Here is a 26,666-nt window from a genome sequence, read left to right on the forward strand (position 1 = left end):
CATTTGCATCATGCCTCTTTCCTCTCTGAGTTATGCACCCGTCTATGCTTTGTCATAATTCTTGTTTTCTGCTCCTAAAGATAATTAATGACTTCTTTATTCCCATTCTCTGCTTGTCCTGTCCTACCCCAATAAAACTATTCTAAAACTTACCCAACAAATTTATTCTGCACAGGCCCTTCTGGCTGAAATTATCTTCTCCAAAGTAACCTCATCTATCCTGAGAACCTGCATGTTATTCTAAAATCAATTTAAATATAGAACAATTCTACTTTCTTTTTTAAAAATCTTTGTAATTCATTACTTGCCATGTGAGTTCCCATCTAAACAATTGTTTTCTGAGAGTTTTTGCTTCATTGGTATTTTACCTCTTTCTTTCAAGTGCTTCATAGAAATGACCTACAATCATCATCTCTGAAAAACCAAGCACGTGTAACTGTCCTGAGCTGCAGTCTCTCTTAACAAGAATGATTCACCTGTTCTTGTTGCCTACAAAATGACATAACCATGCTTAGCTGCTGCCTGCCTTTAATTCAACTGTGCTGGAAGTTCTGGTGCAGCCTGAGCAGCTTGGCTCTTGCCAAGTCCTCTTTTAAGCCCCACCTTTCATTTGCCCTTAGCACCTCCATCCATTTCACACCTGATGGTGCTGCTGCCCCTCTGCCACACATCAGATGAACTCTGACAGCTGTTTGGTTTTCCCTCACCTGCTTCACCTGCCAGATTAGGGGTCAGAGAGACAGTAAGGAATGGTGTGGGAGAATTTGCTGTCTTATTAGAAGCAGCAGCCCAGTGCAGCTGAGTTGCACCTCTCTCATGTATGGTCTGCAGGTTGTGGGTAACTCATGCCTCAATGCACACCCTTGTCACGCAGCTGGAGGTGCTAGTGTCACCTGTGGCAACTGTGAGAGCTCATCAGTGAGACACAGCACTGTGCACAGGGAGCAGGATCTGTTCATAAGGGTTATAGTTATTCTATTTATTTTCTTTCTTTTTTTTTTTTTTTTTTTTTTTTTTTTTGCTATGGCACGCAACCTGTAACATATTTTGTCAGGAATTTCAGACACCTAGGGAGGTTAGTGTAAGTATTACAATAACTTGGAAAGGATTAATTAACCATGCACACCCTTTTGTGAGGTGTTAGGTCATGATTAAACGCTCTTTACTGTAGTCACATTTTATTACAACTTACATATGTTTGGAACACTGATAGAAAAGAAAGCATGTCACCTATTTACAATCACTACACATTTACATTATATTATTTACAGATAATGAATTTAGTAACATATGAGCAGAAAATATAGCAAATATCAATATGAAACTGTACAGGGCTTAATCTCATGTCCTTTGCTGTAGTTGCATTTCACTGTAATAATAAATACAGTTCTATATTTACACATTCAACTTTAAAAATCTATTAAATGAATTTTAACAATTTCAAGTTAAAAATATCTGATCAAAATATTTCAAACATGCTTATAAAAATAAGACACAAAGCCTTTAGGACCTTCTGCAAGCTAAAAAAGTTCTGATAAAAGAAGCTTTCTTTAACTAGTCTTTTGAATTATAACATTATTTTGCTTCTCAAATTTCTTTACAAACTTCTTAAATATAGCAAGCTGAAAGGAACCTTACTGACATTAAGCAGAGCAGCACAGATGGACCCCAGTTAAATTAAAGCTAAGTAAACATGGTAATAGGTATTGTGCAATGGTTGACTGATCCTCTGTTTAATCCAAAGTGGTTTCAGGCATCGTTTCTGCAGCTGTGTGCTGCACTGCTTCAAAAGCCACAACAGATAAAGGATTAAGATAAGTACCCAGCTGACTTTATCATACATAATTTCAGAATTGGTTCATTTTTTTCCCCCTGAAGGATGAACATGTCAGCCAAAGTCAACTGATGCCATCTGTAACTGCAAACCTAAAAATATGCCAGTGTGAATGGACAAGAAAATTAAGGCATATGCATTGTTGGCAGCAAATTCTTCATTGTGAAAATCCATCCTTGAGTCCCGGGAAGTTTTACACACAGGAACAGATGAACAACAGAGATCATCTGTAACAGATTACCTTAATTGGTGGGCCTAGCCTAACCTTCCTAATGTTAAAAAATTAGTCTCATTCACCTGGAGCTTGAGTGGCCATTAACTGAGCATTGAATACCGAGCTATTAAATGTTACTCCTCAGGGAGCTCCTTTTAACAACAAAAATAGGTATATTTGTGCATTTTTCTGCCTTAAATGATCAGCTTACTTAAGCAGAAGGTGCCAGCTCTTAGAAAAGAATACTGGAATATTCCCCTGATGGCTCAGATGAGGTCAAAGAATTATATCCTATGTGGCTCTGTTGTCTGAGATATTTTAACAGCAGACTTGATAAGGACCTGAAGTCTATCCTTTCTAACTAGGATGCTTCTGATGTGTAAACATACATGCCTTGATTCAGCAAAGTATTAACAGATTTAAAGTCAGAGAACTCTGTTAACCTAATCAAGTCTTTTCCTAAACTAAAGCCATCAGAAGTCCCTGAATTTCAACAGCTGCTCCAGTATCTTTTTTTTGCAGATATCCAATATGAATTTAGGTATTTTTGATGACAGTAATTTCACAAGCTAATGACCATCTCTATCAACAATTTCCACCTTTATTCCTAGACTGTATATCCCTAATATCAATTTCCAGTTGACCATGCCAGATTCTTCTTCTCTCACATGAGTAGTCCTCTGCCTTCAAACCTCTGTATCCCAGAAGTGGCTACTTATAAACTGTGATCAAATCACTAATTTCTCAAGTTTTTTAAAATTTATGATGTTCATATCCTTTCCAATTTCACAATGTTATTTACTACATATGAATGTCATAAGTGTTTGAAATATCCCAGGAGTGCTTGCATCAGTGCTAAGAACACAGATCACACAACCTCTTCACTCCTACTTAATATTGCCTTAGCTAAGGATATTGGCTATCCTTATCCAAAAGAACACAGTGACCTCTAAATCTTCAACTGACTAGTGACTATGAACTAGCAGCTTTCTAGAATTACTGTTTCATGAGACAGAGATCATGTCATAAGCAGGATTACAGTTTTTGTTCCTAGACAAATTACCTTAAATGAATGTTTCTGTCTGAGTGCCTTTGGTGTCTTTTAATAGTTCTCAGCATGGCACTTTTTTGTATTGATGACTTTCTATGCAGTATTTTCACCTTCAAACTACACAAGTCATCTGCCAATTCTATTATCAGTAATTCTGGGAGTAATTCTACTGGCATGAGAGCAATGCAGGACAAAACTGAACAGAACCTCAGTAGAAAAACACCCATGTGACAATGCCTTGCCATTTACAATTATATTTCAAATGCTTAACAGGATTTTGATTAATTTCTTACACATCATGTTAATTTTTCGCATTCACTGACAAGTAAAAATATTTTGTCAAGTTAGATGACTTCCAAACTCCAAACCCAATGCCAGTTAAACCATTTAATCAGCTTTATCAAACACAGAACTTCATCAAAGAGTATTCTGCAGAAACCTCTAGGACTTGAACAGGACTACTCTTCCATTTAGATACCTTGCTGAACACACACTATACACAGATGCTTATAAAAAACAATCATGGCACTGAAAAACTATTAAAACCAAATTGCAATAAACAGGAAAAAAATAATCCAACCGCTGAAAACATCAGGTGATGCTTTGAAAAAATGCTACCAATTTAATATGCTATTTTTGTTCTTGACAAACTGATGCCCTTTCTGAATAGTGCTACTTTAAAAGAGAGCAGCTGATACAACTGCACAAACTTCAGCAGCTTTCATTTCCTCTTTTCATCCCAGCATTTCAGGAGCAAGCTGAGCAGGCTCAAGTATTGGATTTTCAGCCAGCTGCAAGTTTTGTCGTTGTCTGTTTTCTGAGGTGTGTCATAATAATTTAGAGGCACTCTCCACACTTGTATGCACACATCCACACTTACTTTTGGAATTAAAAAATTTGTAAACAGAGGTATTTTCTGTATTATTTCTGCAACTAGCGACAGGGAACAAATGCGACCGACGAGAGATTGCAGCCTTCTGCCATTTGATAAGAGGGTGGCATTAGTGACCTGCTGGTGGGCATATCATATGATATGCTGGCACTTGTGAAGGTTACCAATGCCTGTGTCGAGTCACAAGATTGTTTTTCTATGTCTTCTGAATTCACAGAGATCAGACTAGCATGTTTTGATCTCCTCCATATCAAAGTTTGCTTTCTCAGATTTCCCAAATCCTCCTTAAAATGTGGATTGAAAAGTATATAAAGCAGTGGGTTTAGACATGCTGGCAGTGGGACAATCACTAGGAGTATTGACTTAATCACTTCTGGGCTGATAAAAGTGAGGTTTAGTAAGGAGGAAAAAGATAAGAAGGCCACGGGGCAATAAAGAATGCAATTAGTAAAAAGTAGCAAGGCTATATGTTTGACCATAGAGCAATCCCAAATGTTGTCTAGTTCCCCCTTTTCTAAACTACAGTAGAGCTTTGTATAGGCGACAGTCATTACCAGGAAGCAAAGGGAGTTCAGCAATACCAGGGCTACCATGTAGCCCATGGCAGTGGACTCCCCAAATGGGAGAGGCAAACAAAGTGGGGAAACCCCATACTCACTTCCAGTGAGAAGGGGTATCACTGCAATGATTAGTGCCAACATAAAGCAAAAGAAAATGGCAATTTTGACACTAGCAATGGAGGATTTTGTTTCAAACTTCATAGCATGCTTTACAGAGAATGCTCGTTCGAGTGCAGCTAGGGTGAGGAGGAATATGGAAGCCTCTGAAGCAAAAATGGAGAGAAGGCCAGTGATTTGGCAACCAGTTCCACTTTCCCACTGTGCTCCATATTGAGCAAAGCTACCAAAAGTGGATGCATCCACACTAGCCAGCACTCCACTGGCCAGACCCATCAGGGCATTTACAATGGCTATTAAACCAATCAAAAGTTTTATGGAGGACATATACAATGGAGATCTGAAAACTGTAGCAGACACCAGTGCATTGCAAATAAGGGTCAAACCCACTATGGTCCACACTCCAATTCTGATCAGCCAGCTACCAAACAGATGGTCACATGGTTTGAAGGGACCTGAAATGCCAAAATAAAAAAGGTAAGGGAAACCCATATAAACAAAAAACCCTTGTGTTTTCTAAGACACCAAAGTACATGCTTCTTGCAGATTCTCAACACAGCCAAAGAGTGAATTTTAGTCTAAAAAGGGAGCTGGAAATTTGCTCTTTCTTTGGAGTAATCTGAGACCTTGATAACATGCAGCTAAATCTGTGATGCATATTGCATCAGTGGTGCACGAGTCTTTGCCCTCCATAACAAGTAGTCTGTGGGTTTCTTTCTGTACCTGGCAGTACTACTGCAATGTGAATGTCAACTCTTGTAGTTTCAAGAAATGCTGTGATATTTGTCAGTGTGTGAAAAAAAGTTGAAAATGTTACCTCTCACTAAATTAAAACAGTTTCCTAATGAGTCCTGGTGAAGTGTGATGTAATGGATATGGACAGATATCCATCAGTTATAAGGACTTTGGTTACCTTATGACATGTCATTACACTGTCCAAGAAAATTGTGTATCTCTTTGCATTTGGGAGTGCTGCCTTTTAGGATCTCCTGTGTCTGAAGTCAGGTCATTATGACTGAAGCTTGCTACACATTCTCAGAGAATTGAGGTGCATATGCTGTGCAGTTGAAGCTGAATGCTCTGCAGTCAGAGAAACATTGCATATCTTGGTAGGAGCCAGCAAAGCAAGCCCCTCACAGTGGCCTCTGCTCTTCCATGAAGACATAAACCCTGCAGCTGAAATGACCTCTCTGTAACTATGGATGTTGGCTTTAAGTAAGCATAAGGATCTATTGTGTTAGTTTGAAAGTTTTTCTAAAATACTATTTGAAAAATTCAAGCTAAAATTTCTCTCAGGTCTGGTGATAACCTACCTTGAAGACAGCAATGTTTTAATGAACTCAGAACTTATTTAGGCCATTAGAACTATTATGCCATCAAACTCAGAACTTTTTATTTAGGCCATTGGAGAATATGTGACAGTCAAATAACTCTATTCTTTGGCTTCCTGCCTTTTCTATTCCTCTTAATATAACTTTAAAACATTTACAATCAGTTGCTGTTGCAAACAAGAATCATGGCTTAAAATGAATGCTGAAGTACAAGTTGTCACTCAGCATTTTTTGGTTTCTGTTTCACAATGAAAGAATGGCTAGTGAAAACTTTTGCTGAATCAAACAATCAAAATTTATGACCATGGCTGGCTACATTCTGCAAAGAATATGACAGTGCTGGGTGTCCTTTGTGAGGGACAGTGCACATCAATGCAGTAGTGTTTGGTATTTCCTAGACACAGAGCTAAATTGTGTGTTGTTCAAGCTGCTCACATGTAAAATAACTCTGTGATGTTCAGAAGAATTTAGCTTTGCAAAAGACTGAGAGAGCAAAGATTCTGCTGCCTTTATCATCTGTATCTTAGTAGAAGAGTCTTTCCTCTCTCATTTTCTTGATAGGGTGTCAATTCTGGTAAAGAGGGGCCGAGAGTAAGGATCTGCTTGGTGACTGGGCAAAACTTTGCTACACTCATAGAAGAATAGAGTGGCTAAATAGTTTTCTGGAATTCAGTGCAAAAATGTATATTATTGTGCAATGTATTTGAATTAGACTCATCAAATTACTGCACATCATGTTGCTGTCCTAGTATATGATTCACAGTTTGTTCTGCATCTCAAATATCTACTAACACTGTAATTGAATTCCAATCTGTCCAGCAGTTTCATACCTGGAGAAGGTGAGCATTGCACTGAATGATGAGATTTCAAATCTTCTTCAAAGTCAAGAAAAAAGTCCTCAAAATCACGTTCATCTATTGGGGAGAAAAAACCCATCATTGTTACTACAATTTTCAGGAAATTTTTTTTTTTTAGTAAAAATGCCTGTGGAATTTAAAGTCTGGTCTTGTCCCTTTGTCTGTTGAACTGTGAGCAGAAGCAGACATATCCCTACTTGGGATTTTTCTAAAAGTTGGCATCTTCTCTGAAAATAATCACTTACAGGTACATTCTCTATTGCCTAATTTACACTGTGATTACTGCCTAGGAAGCAGTTTAAAATATGAATTCTGCTGTTGTGTCATACTTCTAAGAATTAACCAAGTTTTCTGTGTTTCTTATGTCATCACTAGCACATATTCTTGGCTCTTGCTGAACTCTGAGACCTACTGGTTTGCAGGAGCAGAGATAGCACAGAAAGCAACAGGATGGTGTAAATGTATATGTGCACCTACATAACAGATCAAGTAACAGACCCAGTGCTGAAGGGGAAAAAAAAATGCAGCAGCCTCCTGGAGACTGTGTCCTGGAGAACAACTGGCAACCCTGGTTATGTGCATAGACTGGGGAGTGAGAGGCTGGAGAGCAGTGCCTGGAAAGGGCCCTGGGATCCTGGTCCATGGCAAGTGGAACAGAGCCAGCAGTGCCCTGGAGCCAGGAGAGACAGCCCTGTCCTGGGGGCATCAGGGACAGCATCACAGCCAGGCAAGGGAGGGGATTGTCCCCTCTGCTCTGAGCTGGGGCAGCCTCACCTCCAGTGCTGGGGCAGGTTTGGGTGCCACAATATAAAAAGATATAAAGCTAAAGATATTAGAGAGCTTCCAAAGGAGGGCCATGATGATGGTGAAGGGCCCTGAGGGGAAGCTGTCTGAGGAACTGAGGTTACTTGGTCTGTTCAGCCTGAAGAAGAAGAGACTGAGGGGAGACCCCATTCAAGCCTTCAGCATCCTCACAAGGGGAGGCAGAGGGGCAGGTGCCACTCTCTTCCTCTCATGACCAGGGACTGGACTTGAGGAAATGGCATGAAGATGAGCCAGGAGAGGTTTAGGTTGGAAAGAAAAGGTTCTTCACCCAGAGGATGGCTAGACACTGGAACAGGCTCCACAGGAAAGTGGTCATAGCACCAGCCTGCTAGAGATCAAGAAGTATTTGGACAATGCTCTCAGGCACATGGAGTGATTCTTGGGGCTGCCCTGTGCAGGGTCAGGAGTTGAACTTGATGATCCTTGTGGGTCCTTTCCAACTCAGCATATTCTATGATTCTATGAAAAAATATGCTGAAGTAGCCACATATTTTGGCTATTACTCATCCTGAAGTGTGTGAGGAAGCCTAGGATGTGTTCCATTCTGAGGCTGGCAAGAAATTACATCTTTTCTGGCCTGCTTTTGTATGTAGTTACAAATCAGATGAACTACCCCGTCCCTCATATAAAGGGAATATTTAATTTACCACATTATTGTAACTATTATTTGGATGAAAAGATGGGTGCATGAGTGAGATTTTTGAATGGCAGAATGAGTTTGTTAAGCATGGGAATACTTAAATAACATATTATTGAGGAAGAGACAGGGAGAGGCCACCTCTGTTACTGTAAAGAGTATTGAATTTATTTAAAATCACAGACTGCTCACAGCCTTCAGGTAGATTTAAAAGCCTAAGATGATGGTTACCTTGAATTTGTAACAGTCCAGCATCTTTTCTATGAAATTCATCAGTGCTGCTATTATCATCTTTGTTCCATTGGCTGGAGATTCTGTAGTGGTTCTCACAAGCTCCAAAGGCACAGCACTGATAGGCATAAGGCATTTCCATGACCCTGCAGAAGAATAAGGCAGCATGCCATGATACTGATTAAGCACCAGAGTTATTGGATTGTACTGCTCCTCCACAGTTAACACAAAGCAAATAGTTTAAATATCTACAACAGAAAGTAAAAACATCTCTGGGTAAAAATCAGTCACAATAATACAAAATGAGGATTCACAAATAAAATTCCTTACTGGAAATGCATATGGTTTCTAGGCTAATTTTAGAAAAGGCATACATAAGTTTTCTTATGTGTTTTCAAAGGAGACAGGATAGTGGGAGATCTAGGTCTTGCTGTTGAGTGAATTTCAATCACAGCTGTATTTCTGGTTTTATGATTTTCAATGATTTTACTGTGCAAATAAACAGTTTCTCCAACAGTTACTTTCTTAATGGTTTCTTTAAAAAAACAACAACAAAAAAAAGCACATCCAAAGATCACAACCTGCCTACCAGGCAAAAAACAAAACACTTCCCAAATTTAATTTCTCCACTTTAGGGAGAACGAGATCTTTTGGAAATCAATATTCACCTCTTCCCACATTCAACTCATTTCACAGTAAGATGGCAAAGAGGAGATTGTTTCTTGTGCAGAACATCAAGAAAGCAGTGTTCTAAATCAAAAGCTGAGTGAATCAAGCACTACGTGTGAAATGTCACTGACAGAAAGGTTTCACTTCATTAATTGTCTTAAGAACAGTCATTGCTGACACAGGATACTCATTCTTAATTCTTTTAATTAACAAGAATCTTGTTAATTCTTTTTAACAAGATCACTGTTATTCCTAACACATAACAATATATGTCAGTGATTTGCAGTGACTGTTGTCAGAAAATTGCACATTTCTGGTACACTGTGAATTTAATTCCTTTGGAGATGTGCAAATTCTGAGGGAGCATAGAAGGGCTACTATCTGATTCCTATAGCCTACTTCTATTTCATAGATATATTTTATGCTTTGGAAGCAGAGCTATTTTATTTGCACATTTCACCAATAGCACACAGTAAAACCTAAAAACTCACCTTAATTCCAAAAAGCTCAATATACCAAAAAGTTCAAAGATAAAGAAGTGATTAGAAGTTATTCTGAATTAACTTAAAAGGAATAAAGTAGAACTAGATCCTTCTATCAGATTACTTTCAACATGCTAATCATGTAAATTAACATAATGGGTGTAATGAGCAACCTCTAACCCCCTGGGAAATCTGCAGAGAAATCAAGCTGAATCAGGCCCAGTGCCAACAGGACTTAAACTTGTGCACTAGCCAAAAAACTTGGTACAAAGAGGAACAAACAGAATCCTAAGTTCTAAAGTGACTTTTTAAATTAGTGGATTTGGGGGTATTTAGATTCTATAACCTTACATTTCTGTTGGAAATTAACTGCAATAATCTGTACCCTTGTACCCAATACAAAATATTTAGGGTACTCAATAAAAGTTCAAGATAACCAAGATCTAACTGTCAAATAACCACAAGCCAGCAGATTTAAATATTTAATTTCTAACCCATTCATCTGCATGCCATTTTTTAACATAAGGAGATTATCTTGATTAAACATTTTTGAACATTTCCCAGAATCCTTCCTTAAATAAACTATTATTAAACCCATTGATTACTAGAGTAACCTATAGCCAATCATCTGGGATAAAAACAATCCAAATCTCCAAATAGAAATTGCCTTTTTTGGAACAAAAAAAGTAATTATCAAAAGTAACACTGACAGTTCTGTGAGGTGATCCCTGCAACTTGTGGCTTCAGACCTTTGGAAGGACATTGATACAGCTGGGGGAATGAACAGTTACTGGATATTTTAGGCACAAGAGACTGGCAGAAATGTATTCTATTCTCTGACTATTCAAACAGCTCTATGACAGATTTCCAGATCTTGTGCTTCTCCCAGCCTGCTGACCTGTCCTACACTGGAAATGTGACTTCCTACATTGTACTGGTTGACTAATTTGATGATGTATCCAAAAACATCCATGGCTTTTAAATGGTATTTCAAGAGCAAGACTCCTATTTCTCATCCTCTCTGTTGGTATTTCTAGCATCCATTCTTAAATCTGAACAATTTATGTTTTTTTTCCCCCAGGCCCATATTATTAGGATATACACATAATCCTTAAATTAGCAAATGCTGCTTAATCTGTGTGCAAAGCCTAACTGCACACAATGGCAGCAACTCAGAATACAGAGGACAAAACATACTTTGCAAGGCAGGGGAATAAGTATCACATCTTCTTGGTGACAGAGAAGATTTTTCCTCACAAAATCTACATTTAGCATCAAAAAAAAAAAAAAAAAAAGAGAAGAAAGAACTCTTGGGTGTACAGTGCTGTAGGCAATCCTTTTTATGCCTGGTGCTTATTTGATGTGGGTGATTAGATTTGGACTTTGTCAAATTAAACTCTCCTAGAAACACTGGCTAACTTTATTTTTATATACTCCTTATCTTACTAATGATATCTGTATCCTTGATAATTTTTTTTTCCCTCTAGCAAGGAATGCCACTTTTTTCTGCCTTCAGATTAAGCAGCAGAGAACACAAGGTCGTTTTCTCCCTCACAAAGGTGTGGAGTCAATGGTGAACAGGAAGGCACAGTTATGATGAATGGAGCAAAGCACTGAGTTCTTTTCAGCACTGAATCAAAGCATCAGATAAAGAAGGAAGGAGTGGCTGGCAGTCTGACTTTGCTTCCTTAAGGCTTGCTGGAACAGGCTGGGCTCAGATCTGCAGAGTGTACCAGTGCTGCTGCTGGTGATGGGGAAGGGGATGCTCAGCTCTTTGATGTGCCTGTTTTGATGAATTTAGATAAGTACAAAGGTTTTATGCAGGAATTTGTCTTTAATGTAACCACTGGCTGGTCACAATAATTGCAAAGGGTGAAATTTCATTCTGTTTTAGATTTCTGTTCAAATTTGGTGTTTTGTGCATTATTTGTGCAGCGATCCGTGAGAAATCCTGAACTCATAAAAGTCACATAAACTGTAGGTCAGGATTTTACCTTATTCTCTCCTAACTGGGTATAATTTGTTTTTACAGATGTTCATTAATTCTAGATACCATAGTATGAATAAATTTTTAAAAATAATTGAGTTAGTTTGAGACATCTTTGTTAACAATTTGCCCACATGAAATACACTGTACATCCATTTGACCAATGTACACAATTTTGCTGAAGGGAAATTCATATAGATTATAACCTTGAGAAAATAATTTAAAAAATCTTATACATAATTCATTTGAATAATACATTATTCTTGGACTACTGCAGCACCTCTTACGCCTCTAAGTCATGGTATATACATCATTATATATTTGCCAGGTTGGAGTAATAAATTTTCTTTTATTTATATTCTTTTAAAAGAACTTCAATTATTTTAGAATTGTCACCAGCCTCAGCATTTGGGCAAATCCAGTGAGAGAAGAAAGAGTATGATATAAACTCAGTCTTGACCAATCACGATTTTTATGGTACTTGCTCCTTGGCCTCTGAGACCTATCTCAAGGTCTGTAATGTAAAAGAGGTTTAAGGCCTCTAGTACTTTGAATGTTAATATTATAGCTTCAGGACTTGATGAAGTCACTGCCAAATCTCCTCTGTGACAAACTACCATTTTTTGGGTTTATTAAGACCTTTAAGACATTGTTTCCTAACCTTGGAACCACTTTTTGCAGCTCTTATCTCAGTCCATATGAACATGCCATCACAAAAGTGTTCTAGGGTGGATCCTTCCAGAGCTGTACACGAGCCTTAATTAACTCCACACTTCTATTCATCATTCCCTTATTGATAACTCCAAACACTCCAGTCCAGACCTGTTAATGGTCATTTCTTGAGCTGCCTGCCTGCTAGGCAGCAGGCTCCAGGTGCCCCTGCCTGAGCAGGTGCTTAGACAAGGCAGCCTCAAAGGTCCCTTGGAACCTCAACCTTTCTGTGATTTTGTGACTATGTGCACACTGTTTAGTTGATCCACATTTTTTGATACCAAACCTTTTATGGAAAAACATTATGAAGTGTAAGTTGCACTTTGCATCTAATTAAAATATAAATATGAAAGGAGAATTAAGGGAAACTCCCAAAAAACCCTGAAGTCAGAGACAAAACCCTCTTTGCTGTGACCCTGAAATTAATTTAGTTGGTTATAGCATGGTGCTAATAATGCCAAGGTTGGGGTTCAAGCTCCATACAGGCTATGGTCATCCAGTGATTGGCAGAGCTGTAAATGATCTTTAGAGGACACTTCCTTCCTGTATCACAGAGGACCCACGGAAATTATTAGTATCAAAATGTGTTAGCAATACTAGCAAAGTATTATCTGAATCTTAATCAAGAGATTACAGAAAAAATCATGTTCAAATAAAAGAGGTGAAATCTTTTGGTCTTTCAGCAGTATATTCTTCCCTTGTATTTGCTGTGTTCTCATTACGTATAATGGGAGTTCTGTAAGCACAGCCCAGCAGAAGAAGGACATATCACTAAGCTGCCAGCGATATTGTTTTAACAGCTTTTGAAACATATCACCAGGAAGCAGATGTGGCTCGTACTAAGCAAGTACTGGGGTTAATATTTCAAAACCTTCATAGTTTCTTCAGTTGAAAGTGAGCATAATAAAAGAAGTCTATCATTTTTATCATATTTGCTTTAGTTTTAATGGCACAGATCAAAGACTGACAATACGAAGTAACATGCGTTACACACTGACACACCTTCCATTGCACATGAACACAAATGTGGCTTATTAGTTTTAATGATATACTCACTTGAGTTCTGGAAAATTTTCAGATGTTATCAAACTTTGTAGGGCATGATTTCCTGTTAATTTTAAATGAGTTAAACCATGTAGCCCCGTCACAGGAAAAGAGGACAAAAGGTTGGATGACACATCCCTGCACAACAGCAAATAAAAATCAGCTTATGGTTTTCATTTTTTTTTTCAGTACTAGAAGTGTCACATTTTAAAAATAGATTAAAGTTTTCTAACTCAATAAAAAATGACTGTATTAAAGAAAGGCCCCAGTGAATGCAGCAAAGCTGCAGCACTGCTTAGGAGTACTTACCTCTATGTTTAGCAGAAAGCTGACAGTAACATCTAGTAGTTAACTAGGTCTGTGCTCCCAAATTTTGATTCAAAACATTCACAGTTTTGAGATTAGCAAATGAATTTAAAATCTTCTCCCCAGACTGTCTGAATTCAAAGGAGCTGAACAGCCTCCCACAGCCTAAAAGATTCAGTGGGATGCTGCAGGGCATGGCTGCCCTGACAGCTCCCCAGGGAGCAGGTCAGGTGTGGGGAAGCTGTGTGTTTCAGGAAAGGACAGGTCTGGAGAAGAGGGAGATGACATTTCCAAGCTGAACTTTGTCTGAGTGGCTGAGGGAAGGCAGAGCAGTACAAATGAACACAGAAAGGTAACTTGGGGGAAGTAAAACAGGTGAATGAAAAGGGGTAAGTGATAAAGGAGATAGGGCAAAGTAGTGAAAGAGGGGGAGTCCAGAGATACTGTTTTCTATTTTTTCTCTCTCCCCCCACCTCTCTCTCTCCCATTTATTCAATGAGTCTTTTCAGTCCTCCTCATAATTATTTACTCTGCAATACTTCAGATGGTCAACAGTCACGGAGGAAGAAGGGAAAAGTGAAGTCTGATGCAGTTGGAATGCTTTTATGTCCAAGGCTGAACAGGAAAGTCTGGACTATACACTGAAATCTAAGGCCTAGGTATAAAATAAGGTATGTTGATGGACTGGCCTATCTGGTTTAGTGTGTGTTTTCTTGCACACAGCATCATTAAATACCAAAGGTGAAATTCAGGTCCTACTGCAATGGTAAAAATAACCACTGACTTGAGGTGGACCAAGGTTTCAGGACTGGTACACTGTGTTACACTTTGTGTGTTCAAGGGCCTTTTTCTTTAACCCCCTCTGACAGCTGTATGTTATTGTACAAAGCTCCAATTTGCTGCTCACCTCACAAAGTAGGGAAGTTCTGAGAAGGGTCCCAAAAGGGGATATTATTGACAAAATTGTCTGGGTGGGCATTTGTCAGTGCACCATTCAGAGAGCTTTGCACATCAACAGAAATTAATACCTCTCCAAATTCAGGTTTAGCAGCTACTGGATTATTTGTGAGCAAATGCCCAGCATCATATTTTTGTGACAACCATGCAGCAAGATGACTCCAGAAGAATTTTTTTTCACATCTTCCCCATATGGGCACTGCCTCAGGGATTCATATTAAAAAAGCATTACAGTGACAGTTGGAAGCAGGAAAAAAATTTGTAAGCACTGAAAGTGCTTGTGAACAGCACCTGCAAAATTGGCTGCTGATGTTTTGACTGATGTTTTGATGGTTGATATTTTACTGCACTGGCTGAAGTTACTAAAGAAGAGGAACTATTTCATCACATGAGGAGCAATGAAATAAAGATGCATTCTGGAAAAAGTTTCTTATTTAATTTTTAATCCAATTCCTGAGGCCTGAAACACAAGTAATAGGAAATATTTACCACTGCTACAACAGATTAACTGCAAATAAATTGAATGAAAAGAGGCAGATAATTTTCATGGACCCCACATCATTACAAGTGTTGTATGTGCAGCTTTACTGTAATACCTATGTGGAAAGCAGACATTTGGATATGGATTCAACAGACCAGATGATTAGAACAGAGAAACCCTCAATTCATGCCAGGGTACCAAGTTATCGAATTTTTATATGCTCTTGCAAGAACAATGAAAAAATGGAATGTATAAGATATTCAAATACTTACAGTTTGATCAGAGATGGTAAAGAGGAGAAGGCATTGGGATGAATAATTTTAATTTTGTTCCAAGCTAAATCCCTACAAGAAAAGTGAGTAGAAAATTACATACCCACTGAGTGAATATGGAAGTTTTCAAACACTTGATTAGGAGGCCTAAATATAAAAAAGGTATCAATTACATGCCAATATTTTTAATAAGCTCCTGCATATCTCATAGTGCAAAGTATTTTTTCACTTTTTGTTAGTTGTGGTGTTATTAAACTGACAACTTAAAATGTCTCAATGCTGCCACAGCCCAAGGCATTTCAGTCTGCTTCACAGTCTCCTAAGGCAGCAGAAAGAAGGGTGGGTTTTATGGACTAAGTATTCTGAAATGTCCTCATGTGACTAAGAACAGCAAACCCACGGTCAATAGGCTTAACTTCTTAATTTTCACTGTCCCTGAGAAGTCAAAAAGATTGAAAGCAGCTCTTAAAAAAAAAGAGTGGCTTCAATTCTGCAAAAAATTACAACCATTTCTTGACAAAATTACTTCTCTAGCACATGAGTCTGTGAGAAAACTGGAAACCTGCACGTGATTGGACTTCACATCTTAAGACACTGTTCTCTGTAAAAAGATTTCCCACTCACTAGAGCTCATTATAACATGAACCTGCCAACACATACCAGCTCTGGCTCAGTAAGACTCTCCACTTCCATCAGAAACATTTAGAAATGACAGTTTTTATGGCTACAAGCTTATGTATTTTAATTAATTGCTGCAGATGCTAAACTTCACAATGTTTTCTCTCCTTTCACCATTATGAACTCATGGAGAAAGATCACAGTGAGAAAAAACTGAAATATGGATCTTTTGGGGTACCTTCTGAGCAGACATTATAGAGCCCATATTTTTGGGAAGCAGTGTGGATGTGTGATTGGGGTACTCACAGAGACCGAAGAGCAGCCAGCTGCCGAAACGTGTCTGCTTTGATTTCAGCGATTTCATTGTGATGCAAGTCACTGAAATAGCAAAAAGCATCTCCTCAGTTTCAAAGACACTTGCAAGGCACTTTGGGGTGTTTTAGATTGTGCTTATGATCCATTTCAATAAAGTGTATATGGGGTATGTCAAATCAGCCAGCAATAACCAAGTTAATTATACTCAAACACACATAGACGCTTCTTTTTAAGATTTTTAAAGTCGCTTAACACTTACATTTTTTGGAGTTTTTTACATGCAGTAAAACAGGGTAAATCTTCCAGGAGGTTATAAGACAGATCCCTGAATGATACAAGAAAAAATAGATTAACATCAAAGGAATGCTATAAGAAAAATAGCTTTCATTGTGTACCTTCATGCTCAATTAAAAGTAATTTGTTTTTATCCACAGTCACAGAAGAATAGAAGTGTACACACTCAGTTATTTCTCATCTGTCACATTTTGATTTCTAGCTGAAGAGGAGAGAAGAGGGCAAAAGGCAAGATATATTAGCTCCATATCCACATTTGCAAATTCCTTGCATTGTCTGAAGATTTCCTGCCTGAAGTGTAGATTTGTGCTGAGTGTTTTACAGCAATGATATTGGCCATCTGGATTTATATCACAGACTTCGTATTTATCATATTTAAATTCTGATAAGTATTTTAACAATTTAAAATAATCTACTAAGCATATATACTCATATTTTTTCAGAAAAGATCCTGTATTTTTCTGATAAGAGTCACAATCAGCTTCCTATTCTATACTTTTAATTAAGCAGTATTGCCTCAGATCCTTAGACTGCTACATTTTATAACTGAAGGAAATGGTAAAAAAATATTGGAACTAACTTTGAAATCAATCACTACATGGGGGGAAAAAAACTTAAAAAAGACTTGAGCCAAAACTCAACAAATTACAGAATAACTGAAACATCTGGACTGATTTACAGTATAATATAACTAATCAAAACCAAGCCCAGGCAATTTGCAGAAACTGAAGGGAAAAAAAAGAGGAACCAAACACCAGCCCCCACCACCCAGGAGTCTCATCCAATATATTTATATGGGTACATATATATATGTGTGTGTGTGAGAGTGTGTGTGTGTTCATGTTGCTCAAGGAAAACTAAATGGGAAGTTTGCGTGTGAAAAGAATAGAGAAAAAAGCTTATGCCTAGAATTAGAAAAAATGTCCTTTTCCACAGTTATCCAGTATTACCTCATGAAAGACATTCACTTTTCACTTGGTGAAATTCTCACAAATTCTCTAAAACTGGTACATTTCCACCTATTCAATTCCTTGGTAAAAACTGTATTTTCACTGTTATAGTTCCAACAGGGGCATTTGGATGATTTAATATTTGATTAGTGGAAGTAGTGCAAGTAATAACTGCGTATTTAGGGAATTCTACTCTGATTTTACTCTGTACAAAGGCAAATATCAATATGTTTGGGTGGGGGTTTTTGTTTTTTGTTTTTGTGTGTGTGTAAAAAAAAAAAAAAAAAAAGGTACACTGTGGCCCAAATCAGACAATACAGAGAAGGGTTCAAGTGAGCTACAGGCTTTTAAGCTAAGGTAAAGGATGTTTGGTATGTCTGGCAGACACTGGCTATTCTGTCATCCACAGGTTTATCACTTAGGTCTTCTTAAAAATATGTTACCAGCTTGAATGTTGTACATGCTGACACTCCCTCCTCATACATGGAGAAACACCCTGAACTTGCGACCCTTCTCTCCTCAGTTTCTGTTAGAGCTACTCCAGGAAACACTTGTTTATTTTTAAGTTCTGTTCTCCCACTTTCTTAATCCAGGAGGCTGTTGGCACAGCAGAGGGCAGGTGTTTTTGTTTCCTGTGTTGAGGTGCACAGGGTGATGCTCTCACACAGCTTTACTGCAGGTGTGCACATATCCAGTCAGCCTCAGGCACCTTAATGCCCATCCTGATGTTCTGGTGGCTGGGCAGGATGCACACACTGCCTTCCCAAGCACTGCTTGCACTTGTGTTGCTTGTGAGTGTCTGTGAGCCAGGGAGCCCTGCAAGGTCCCAGTCTCCTGTAAGGCAGGGGTGGGCTCAGTGCACCTTTATCCCCCATGGCACAGCCACAACTGATGTGCAAACCCAAATGGAGACTCAACAGGCTCACTCCAGCCTGGCAGCAATGGGGAAAGAGCAGCTCCTGAGCACTTGAAATCGTTCCCTCCTCTTTCAAGTATCAGCTCTAATCATATAGGGTAATACCCAAAAAATTTCCATTTCCAATGGATAGTCCTATTCTACTATGAACTCTGTAAGTTATTAATTGCTGTATTATTTGTTTGCCCTCTATTTTGAGATTATTTACCTTTTTTGAATGTTACTGGACATATTTAAGCTTAATTCTGTGTGCAGACTTTTTTTTCTGACAGCAGACTGTCTTTTATCATTCTGGAAATTATTATATTGCATCCATTAACTAAAACCTAATTTTTTCTGGAAATGTTCTTGACATTCACTCTGGTATTCCAATAATGCATTATAATTAGTACTATTTCAATGTTGGCCAGAGAATTAATACCAAATAGATTCCTAGTGATGCAATACATAGAGGAAAGTGCTCTTGGCTCATTCTCAAAGAAGTGGACACAACGATTACTTTTATTAGTGATTAAGCAAACTCCAAGGAAATTTGCAAGCTAAAATAATATTATATATTTAGTATACCAAATATATCCAGTTATGTCAAGGAATAGTCTATTAAAATTGCAGTCAGATACTTATGTCTGACTGGGAAAGAAACTAAAAAGGAGCATAATAAGGACTCAAAACTGCCATCCTTACTTCATTTTCTATTCACTTCAATGAATTATTTGCCTTAGTGAAAAAAAAATACCAAACTACTGTAGGAGAGACAGACAGACAGAATGAAAATAAGGTAGTTATGTCTTTTTTAAACAAATTCAAAAACCTTTTTATATTTTCCTAAAAATATGCTAAGTAATTGTCTTTCTCAGCAATATGTGGGAAATCCTGATTGGCAAGTGGGTTATAACCTTTTTAAATAACACAGGGGCCAACTCCCTGATCTGAATTCCAAAGAAGTAATGTGATATACAGAAATAGCAGTAATTGGGTAATTTTGAAATCATAATAGTTTCATTTGTCTATTAATCTCTTGCATTAATGTCATGTTAATAATCTTACTGAAACTTACAGCACTTGGAGATTAGGTAACTGGTCACAAGCTGATTTGGGGAGAGAGGTGATCTGTGCTCCTGTGAGTGTCCTGTTGAAAGAATTTATGAAAAAATGTTACTTTTTGAAGACTGAAAACCATAATTATAGGACATTCTTTACAATAAGTCAGTATACAAGAAAATAAAACAAAGCAAAAATATTTTTCTAGCACTTACAAACTCTCCAGACTTGTAGTCCCTGTCAGATCAGGAAATTCTGTTAACTGTGAAGCACCATTTAAAGTCCTACAATTAAAAAAAAAAAAAAAATCAATAAATTGTGGTATTGGAAGTGTGAGACAACTCTAGTACTGCAATATAAAAACTAAAATAAAAAGTAAACATACAGAGTTCTTAGTTCTGGTAAGTGTTGAAAAGCAGATTTTCCAACGAGCTGGATAGGGTTATCATAAAAATGTCTGAAAAAAAGAATAAAAAGACATTTAATGAAAAATACTTTAAAATATTCTAAACATACTATTATATCATAAACAAATGAGTAAAGTCTCTATGATGAATCACATCTGTTTGTAGCAGAGCTGAACTTCTGGGCTTTTCTCACCCTCTAATCTACATTCACCAGCCACATGTCACATTTTGAACATTCAAGTAGTCACTGTTTTCATGTTTTAATGCCAGAAGCCAGTCAACAAAATATTGTCTCATTTTCCCAGGTTTGCAAAGACAAAATTTCATACATGAAGAATTTTGTTATGACCTGAGACAAATTCAAGGGTAGCACATGAAGAAGTCAGAACTTCCCCTATTCACAAGAGGTTCCCTTGCCCTTTTGAAGTCATACTGTTTTTGCTCATGGAATATTACTCAAGATGAGTCATTATTTTTCATACACTTACTTTGAAATTTCTTAATTTGAAGATGCCCATTAAGTGCATTTTCATGTAAGATGAAAATCCATCAAGGACAGTATTTACCAGCTTTTAGGTTGCCAGCAATGCTAAGAAATTTAGAAGTAGCCATTCAAATAAAAGGTCAAAGGCCAGAAACCACTACTTGCTTCCCTTTAGCAGGACTTGAAAGCTGCCATGTTTTCCATGAAGCTGGAAAGATAGGAGCTTGTTTGCTCTGTGGTGATATGCTACAAAGTATACTCACAAAAAAAGCCATTTGACAATTAGCCACAAATATGATACTTAGTTCCACATTCTCTAACACAAAGAGTCATTGAAAAGATTTTTATCACTTACATTGTAATAAGTGAAGGATTACCCACAAATGCACGCTCAGGTATTGATTTGATGTTATTGCTATGAAATCCTCTACAAAGAAAAAAAACATTTATATGGTGAGGAAAAATAAGTGAAGACTCAGTCTGTATTCACAATGCACAGTGATAGTTTTTTGTTTGTAGTAAGAAAAGTGTCTGTATGTAAAGGTATATCCTTGTTTTCTGGAATAAGACGGAGCTGAAAAAAAGAAAAGGAAAAGGAAAATAAAGGAAGAGAAGAGAAGAGAAGAGAAGAGAAGAGAAGAGAAGAGAAGAGAAGAGAAGAGAAGAGAAGAGAAGAGAAGAGAAGAGAAGAGAAGAACAACAAAATTGCTGAAATTCTGCATTTCCCTAAATAAACCAAACAATTCAGATAAAGTAAACTTCAAAATGGCATTTTAAAATTCAGAGCATGTATGTATATAGATAAAATGTAAATATACAAACATATATGAACTAAGAACATCAATAGTTAGATATTAATTATAAAGTAGCTAACAATATGTTTTCCACTGTTCTTGTTAAACTGCAACTCTTTCTTTTGCTGGATGGCACAAATTTATCAAGGAAATAATTTTCTACACTATATTGTAATGTTGGTCCTCCCACAACTACCTTTTTGTTGAGGTATTTTAAATGTGGACACAAACAAAATGTAGTTGTGCCTGTTGGATAGAGAGCCAAATCTTTATCTCATCATTAATTACTGGATTTTATTCATATGAGTAATTCTCCATTGTGAAAAACAAAAGGAACAACTAAGATTTCAAAAGAACAATGATGATTTGTGTGGGAAACTCCCATTAGTTCAGTCGGGTATGAAGAAGGCTTCCCAGCTTAAATTTATGCATTACTAAGCCTCCAATTGTTCACTGATGCAAGCACACTTGGCCATTACTTGAACAGGTCCCACACTATTGGTTTGAGCTGCTCAGGCATTGTGCTACTGGTGATGAGCTACAGAGCAAGACTTTACCTCCCTGCTTGCTTTGCATGCAGACTGAACAGAACAAGCATCTCATCTGCAGCCAGTAAACTCACTGCTCTTCAATTGGATGCCTTGCATGGCAGAAAAAACCAAGGAAATGGCATGGCTACCTCCCAGAGCAGTATCTGCAACTAGCTGTGCACAAAAAGGTCACAGTTTGTGTTTTCAGCCCAGGCACAAACTCAGAGAGACAAGAGGTCCCACCCAGAAATCCCCTTAAGGTGTCCCTGCAGTGAGCTGGGTCTCTGTGGGGCTGGGCTCCCACCTGGGTCTCTGGAAGACATCCTGTCCTTGTAAGATCAGCTCCAGGGCTCACACAAATCACAGAACCACACAGTCTCATGATCTGTGCTGGATTTGGGATGCCAGGCTGCTGTTTCAGACCCCAAATGTTCCTTGCACATAGTTGATAGTCAGGGGTGAAAACCTCTGGGGTCAGTACATAACCTCAGGCACATAAGGCAGTTTGCTGGTAATCTGGTACAAACTGAGTTTGCATTTTTGGCTACTGACTCCAGAGGTCATCAAAAAGTCAATCCTTTGAGGTCACTGGATTTCATTTCAATTATTTTATGGCATAAACAGCAGCTGAGAACGTTTAGGCTGGGAAATTCATAGCCTGGCTGCCTCTTCCAGAGCTGCATTCTGGCAACACTGGGGTGCTGAGCAGGAGTCCACAGTATCTGGGGGTACCTGCTCTGGAAAAAAATCTCAGGTGGCTACTTAAAATAGGTTTTTAGATCAGTTTGTGATGTAGCAGGGGTACAACCATGTCCACCTAGTATGTGAGTACTTATTTTTGTCAAAAATCTATGCTGATAGTACCACTAGCACAGTAAATAACTCAAATGGAAAGAATTCTGAACATATGCATTAATGTACATTGTGTACATGATGTGTTAACATAATTTAATTTCTTTTAATTTTCAATAATTCAACCATCTTTCAAAATAAACTTGAATAATTTAATTTTGCTGTTGATTTTCTTGATGCAAACTATACCTATGCATACAAAAGTGTTTTATCCAAAACATTACAAAGAACTGACTATATACATTGAATAGAAATTGCTATAATTTAATTGAGGTGAGGGAGGGAAGTAGCTGAAATTTAATTAAACCTGATGGACTAATAAAGATGAATGCCTTCTTAGCTAGAAGACTAATATATTGGATAGTTTGCATAATGTAACTCTTGTGCTTGGGACTAAAAGTGAATTAATTGTATTAGTTATTTACTGTATTCCAAAGAGGAAGTTCCTGGAAAAGATCCACTGCACAAGGCAATACAAAAGTAGAAGTTGTCAGAACTTGAATGGTCTGAACTGAACAATGAAAATTTTTTTATGTACGTAGGCATGCTTATTAGTTTTTCCTAGGATATCAGTTTTTAAGAATTACTGATAAAAACACTAGAACTAAAAAAAAAAAAAAAAATAAAAATTGGACACTAGACAAAACAACCTTCTTCCTAATATAAGCTCTTTACTTACAGTTCTTTTAGGTTTGTTAATGTCCTGATAGCAGTGGGGAACTCGTCCAGACTGTTGTAATTTAAATCTCTGTGTGAAAATAAATTTTATTATTTTGGTTATGCACTACATAACAGATAACAGCATTGCTGGCATTTGCAATGAACTATCATCTTCTATGCATTGAATAAATACATACAGCAAAAAGACAGGAAATCCTCAAAAGTATATGGATATTTTCCAATAATGTCTATTTAGAGCACATTATCTTTCCTATTTTTTATCGGCATTCTATTTTTAGTTACATTTTACCTATTCTGTAATAAAGAAAATATAAGCAAATCCAAGTATTACTAAGTGATTTGCTGTTTTATAAGTTGACAATCCTTTGCCTTACATTAAAGTATTAACAGGGAAAAAATCTTTCAAAACAATATTCAATTACTTTGGTGATCTGCTCTTTACATGTCTAATACATTTCTCTATAAAGATTTCTAACTGTATTGTTAATTTTAAGACTTGACAACAGTCAAGAGAATACTTCTAACCACACAAATTGTAAAAATGATAGGGCAGCTGTGGTAGTGACCTCTGCTTTAAGAATTGCTTATGTTGCAGCAGTAATTAGCCTTTATTCTGGTGGGCTGAATGGATTATAATCCTATCTTTTCCCTCAGCATGACACATGTATTGTTTAACATTTAGGAGATGGCTGAAACTAAAATTCAGATATGCCAGTTTACTGTGATTCTCTCTGGCAATGCTTTCTGAGGAAAATAGTCTGAAAGACTGGAGTGAAAGAATTTTTAGACAGGCAAAACCCAAGCCACAGTTTACAATAGATTGAAATTGAAATAGTATCAGGCTGAAGTAATGCAGGCAGGAAACTGCTGTCTGAACTCAACAAGGCTTTCCTTCCTGCTTGTAAATCTCTCCTGCTTATTGACAAAAAGAGATTACAGGCGTGTATGGTTTGGTTTTGCCCTCTAGTGATATGTGATTTCCAGACCTGCACCTCAACGCAAAAAAATGATCTTAAAGCTGGTGTCCATCATTTACACCAAGATCTCTTCAGATTATTTTGGGACTGTCTGGGAGCTGGTCTATACACTACGCAATTACTGTGCTTGAGACAAGTGCTACATTGTCCTGTTGCAGGGAAATGGGTGCACCTATGTTTATCCCCGGATTTGTGACTGTCCTCTGTGTTTTCATCTCTCTCATGCCAGGTGGCTGGGACTGGGTTTGCAATTACTTATTCCATTGTTCTGTTTTTTCCCCATTTGTGACCAAGTGCCATGTGAATATCACTTAAATAAACAAACCAAACCATTACATTTTCCTTCTTCCTTTCCCGTCCCCCTTTCCGGTGCTACACTAAGGGACTTCCTCTCAACTCACAGGCGCCTCAAAGTCCAAATTGTAAAACTGAAATGCAGTGGCAAGGGATCAATGCAATCAAAATGGTGATAAAAAACCCCAAGAAGCCCAAACCTTCTTGCTTCCAAACCTTAATGAAAGATGAAAGTGGGGAGGACACAGGTTTGTGGATGGGAAAGCAAATAGTCACCTTCAGACTAGCAATATCCATGTCTGAAACTGTTTCTCATAACTGGGTTTTTAACCTCTGTCCTGGCTGGGTAAAACATCCAAAATCACTGCAAATGCTGCAGCTGACTGCAGCAGGTGTGGGAGGAAGCACATGCAAACTTTTACCGTCCCTATGGCATTTCTGGGGTCTGAGTGACTCCAGCAGACAACATCTGTATTTGACTAACTGTAGCAAAATAATTTCTGCTAACCATTAGCACTGCATTCCTGTTTGGTATTTTATGTAGAATATTTTTTTGCTAGAAACCTCAAGAAAATTTGAATTGGTTTAAACAAAATTAAGTGAAAACTTGAGGGAGTTTCAGTCTTTACCAGTGCTATTCTTCATCAGAGCTCTCTACAGACAAAAACTTGGATACAACCGGAACATTTCTCCCACTTGTAAAGCACATACATAACTTGACTACCTAGAACTTCTGCTTTTTCCAGATATGAAAAATAAACCCATCTAATTTTATAATCCTCCTCTATACTAAGACAATTTCTAAAGGTTGAAGATTTTCACTGTGACAGTTTCCCAATCTAGCTACTAGCTTTATTGATTGAACAAGACAAATAAATAGTACTAAACTAGGCAACCATAAATTCAAGAATAGTCACTTCTTTTTCTATGCTCAGCACAGTTTCTAACTGTCTTTCAAACAATTTATCAATTGACAATACTTATTAAAAAGGCAAACTACTTTTATAGTCAAAAATAGCATTTACTACATAGAGTCATTGTGAACTATCACTTAGATCCTGTAGCGATTAGGCAAGCTAAAACCCACATTTGGCTTTTGGGCTATTTTTATTCTTTCTGAATATTAATGAAAACACTCTAAAAAAAGAAACAAATAAGAGGTCAACTCACAATGTCTCTAGGCTGTGGAGCCCATCAAAGCATTTCTTTCCCAGGGAATAGATTCTATTGTTATGGAGATGTCTGCAGGGGAATATTAAGCATGCAGTCAGGAAAGCACACTGCACACAGTGGACTATAGCAAAACATCTTGATGGTTAAACCAAAATTAACTTATTTCCAGGCATGCATTGATTATATGCAATCAATCTTTTGAAAGAACATGCATAGGTGGCACCTCCACCCATTATCCCAATGCCTCTCCATATGATTTCACAGAGAAGATCTGTTTTAAAACCACCTAGATTGTTCAAAAGTGTTCTACCCTGTAGTTCCAAGCTGGGGTTTGCATAATGAACAGACATATTCCAAATGATAGCTAACTGTGTATGGGATGTGAGGTACATATTTGGAAGATATAATTCAGAGGGTATCAGAGGATATGGCCCAAAAGAGAACCCATTGGGAAATGAGTAACACAGCAGACAGGTAAGGGGCATTAGGCTTCCAGAATGCAAAAAGACACAAAACCATAACACAAAAAGTTGTAGCTTCCCTGAGATGAGTAAACTAATTAATCTTAGAAGTGCTGTAACTTGCCTTTCTTTGAAATTATGAAAAACAGTAACTACTTCCTAAAATATTTAGCAATTGAAAGTAATTTTAGTGTATTTTAACCAGTTCTGCCTATTTCTATCTTTTACACTGTCATGGAAAAAAACACTCATTAATGTAAGCAGATTCAACTTGTAGCTACTTCAGGTAATTTAATTTAAAAAGAATGCCTTTTCCCCAGATTTTTCCTTTTATTTTGTCCTCAAATTCCTACCCCTGTAGTGGAAGGAAACTAAGGGAGAAGGGCTTTAAGAGAAAAGAAAAGCTGTGAATGAGTGGCTG

At 37.5% G+C, this 26,666-nt stretch overlaps 1 protein-coding gene across 2 annotated transcripts in view; it reads right to left on the minus strand.

The window, feature by feature from the left end:
• Window positions 1–1,142: 1,142 nt before the first annotated feature.
• The window catches only part of LGR5 (leucine rich repeat containing G protein-coupled receptor 5), a 91,182-nt gene continuing 65,658 nt past the window's right edge, over window positions 1,143–26,666 (minus strand). The window contains exons 6-18 of one of the 2 annotated variants that reach the window (XM_079303342.1): window positions 25,782–25,853; window positions 23,339–23,407; window positions 20,839–20,910; window positions 19,978–20,049; window positions 19,808–19,876; window positions 19,609–19,680; window positions 16,651–16,716; window positions 16,383–16,454; window positions 15,459–15,530; window positions 13,455–13,580; window positions 8,550–8,695; window positions 6,830–6,913; window positions 1,143–5,123 (exon numbers count right to left, since the gene is read on the minus strand). In XM_079303342.1, the coding sequence (XP_079159468.1) occupies window positions 4,033–5,123; window positions 6,830–6,913; window positions 8,550–8,695; window positions 13,455–13,580; window positions 15,459–15,530; window positions 16,383–16,454; window positions 16,651–16,716; window positions 19,609–19,680; window positions 19,808–19,876; window positions 19,978–20,049; window positions 20,839–20,910; window positions 23,339–23,407; window positions 25,782–25,853 (2,083 nt within the window). In that variant the 3' untranslated portion in view covers window positions 1,143–4,032. The remainder of the gene's footprint in view (window positions 5,124–6,829; window positions 6,914–8,549; window positions 8,696–13,454; window positions 13,581–15,458; window positions 15,531–16,382; window positions 16,455–16,650; window positions 16,717–19,608; window positions 19,681–19,807; window positions 19,877–19,977; window positions 20,050–20,838; window positions 20,911–23,338; window positions 23,408–25,781; window positions 25,854–26,666) is intronic. The other variant, XM_079303343.1, reaches the window with a different exon arrangement.

This window comes from Erithacus rubecula (assembly GCF_903797595.1).
Source record: "Erithacus rubecula genome assembly, chromosome: 4".
NCBI lineage: Eukaryota > Metazoa > Chordata > Aves > Passeriformes > Muscicapidae > Erithacus > Erithacus rubecula.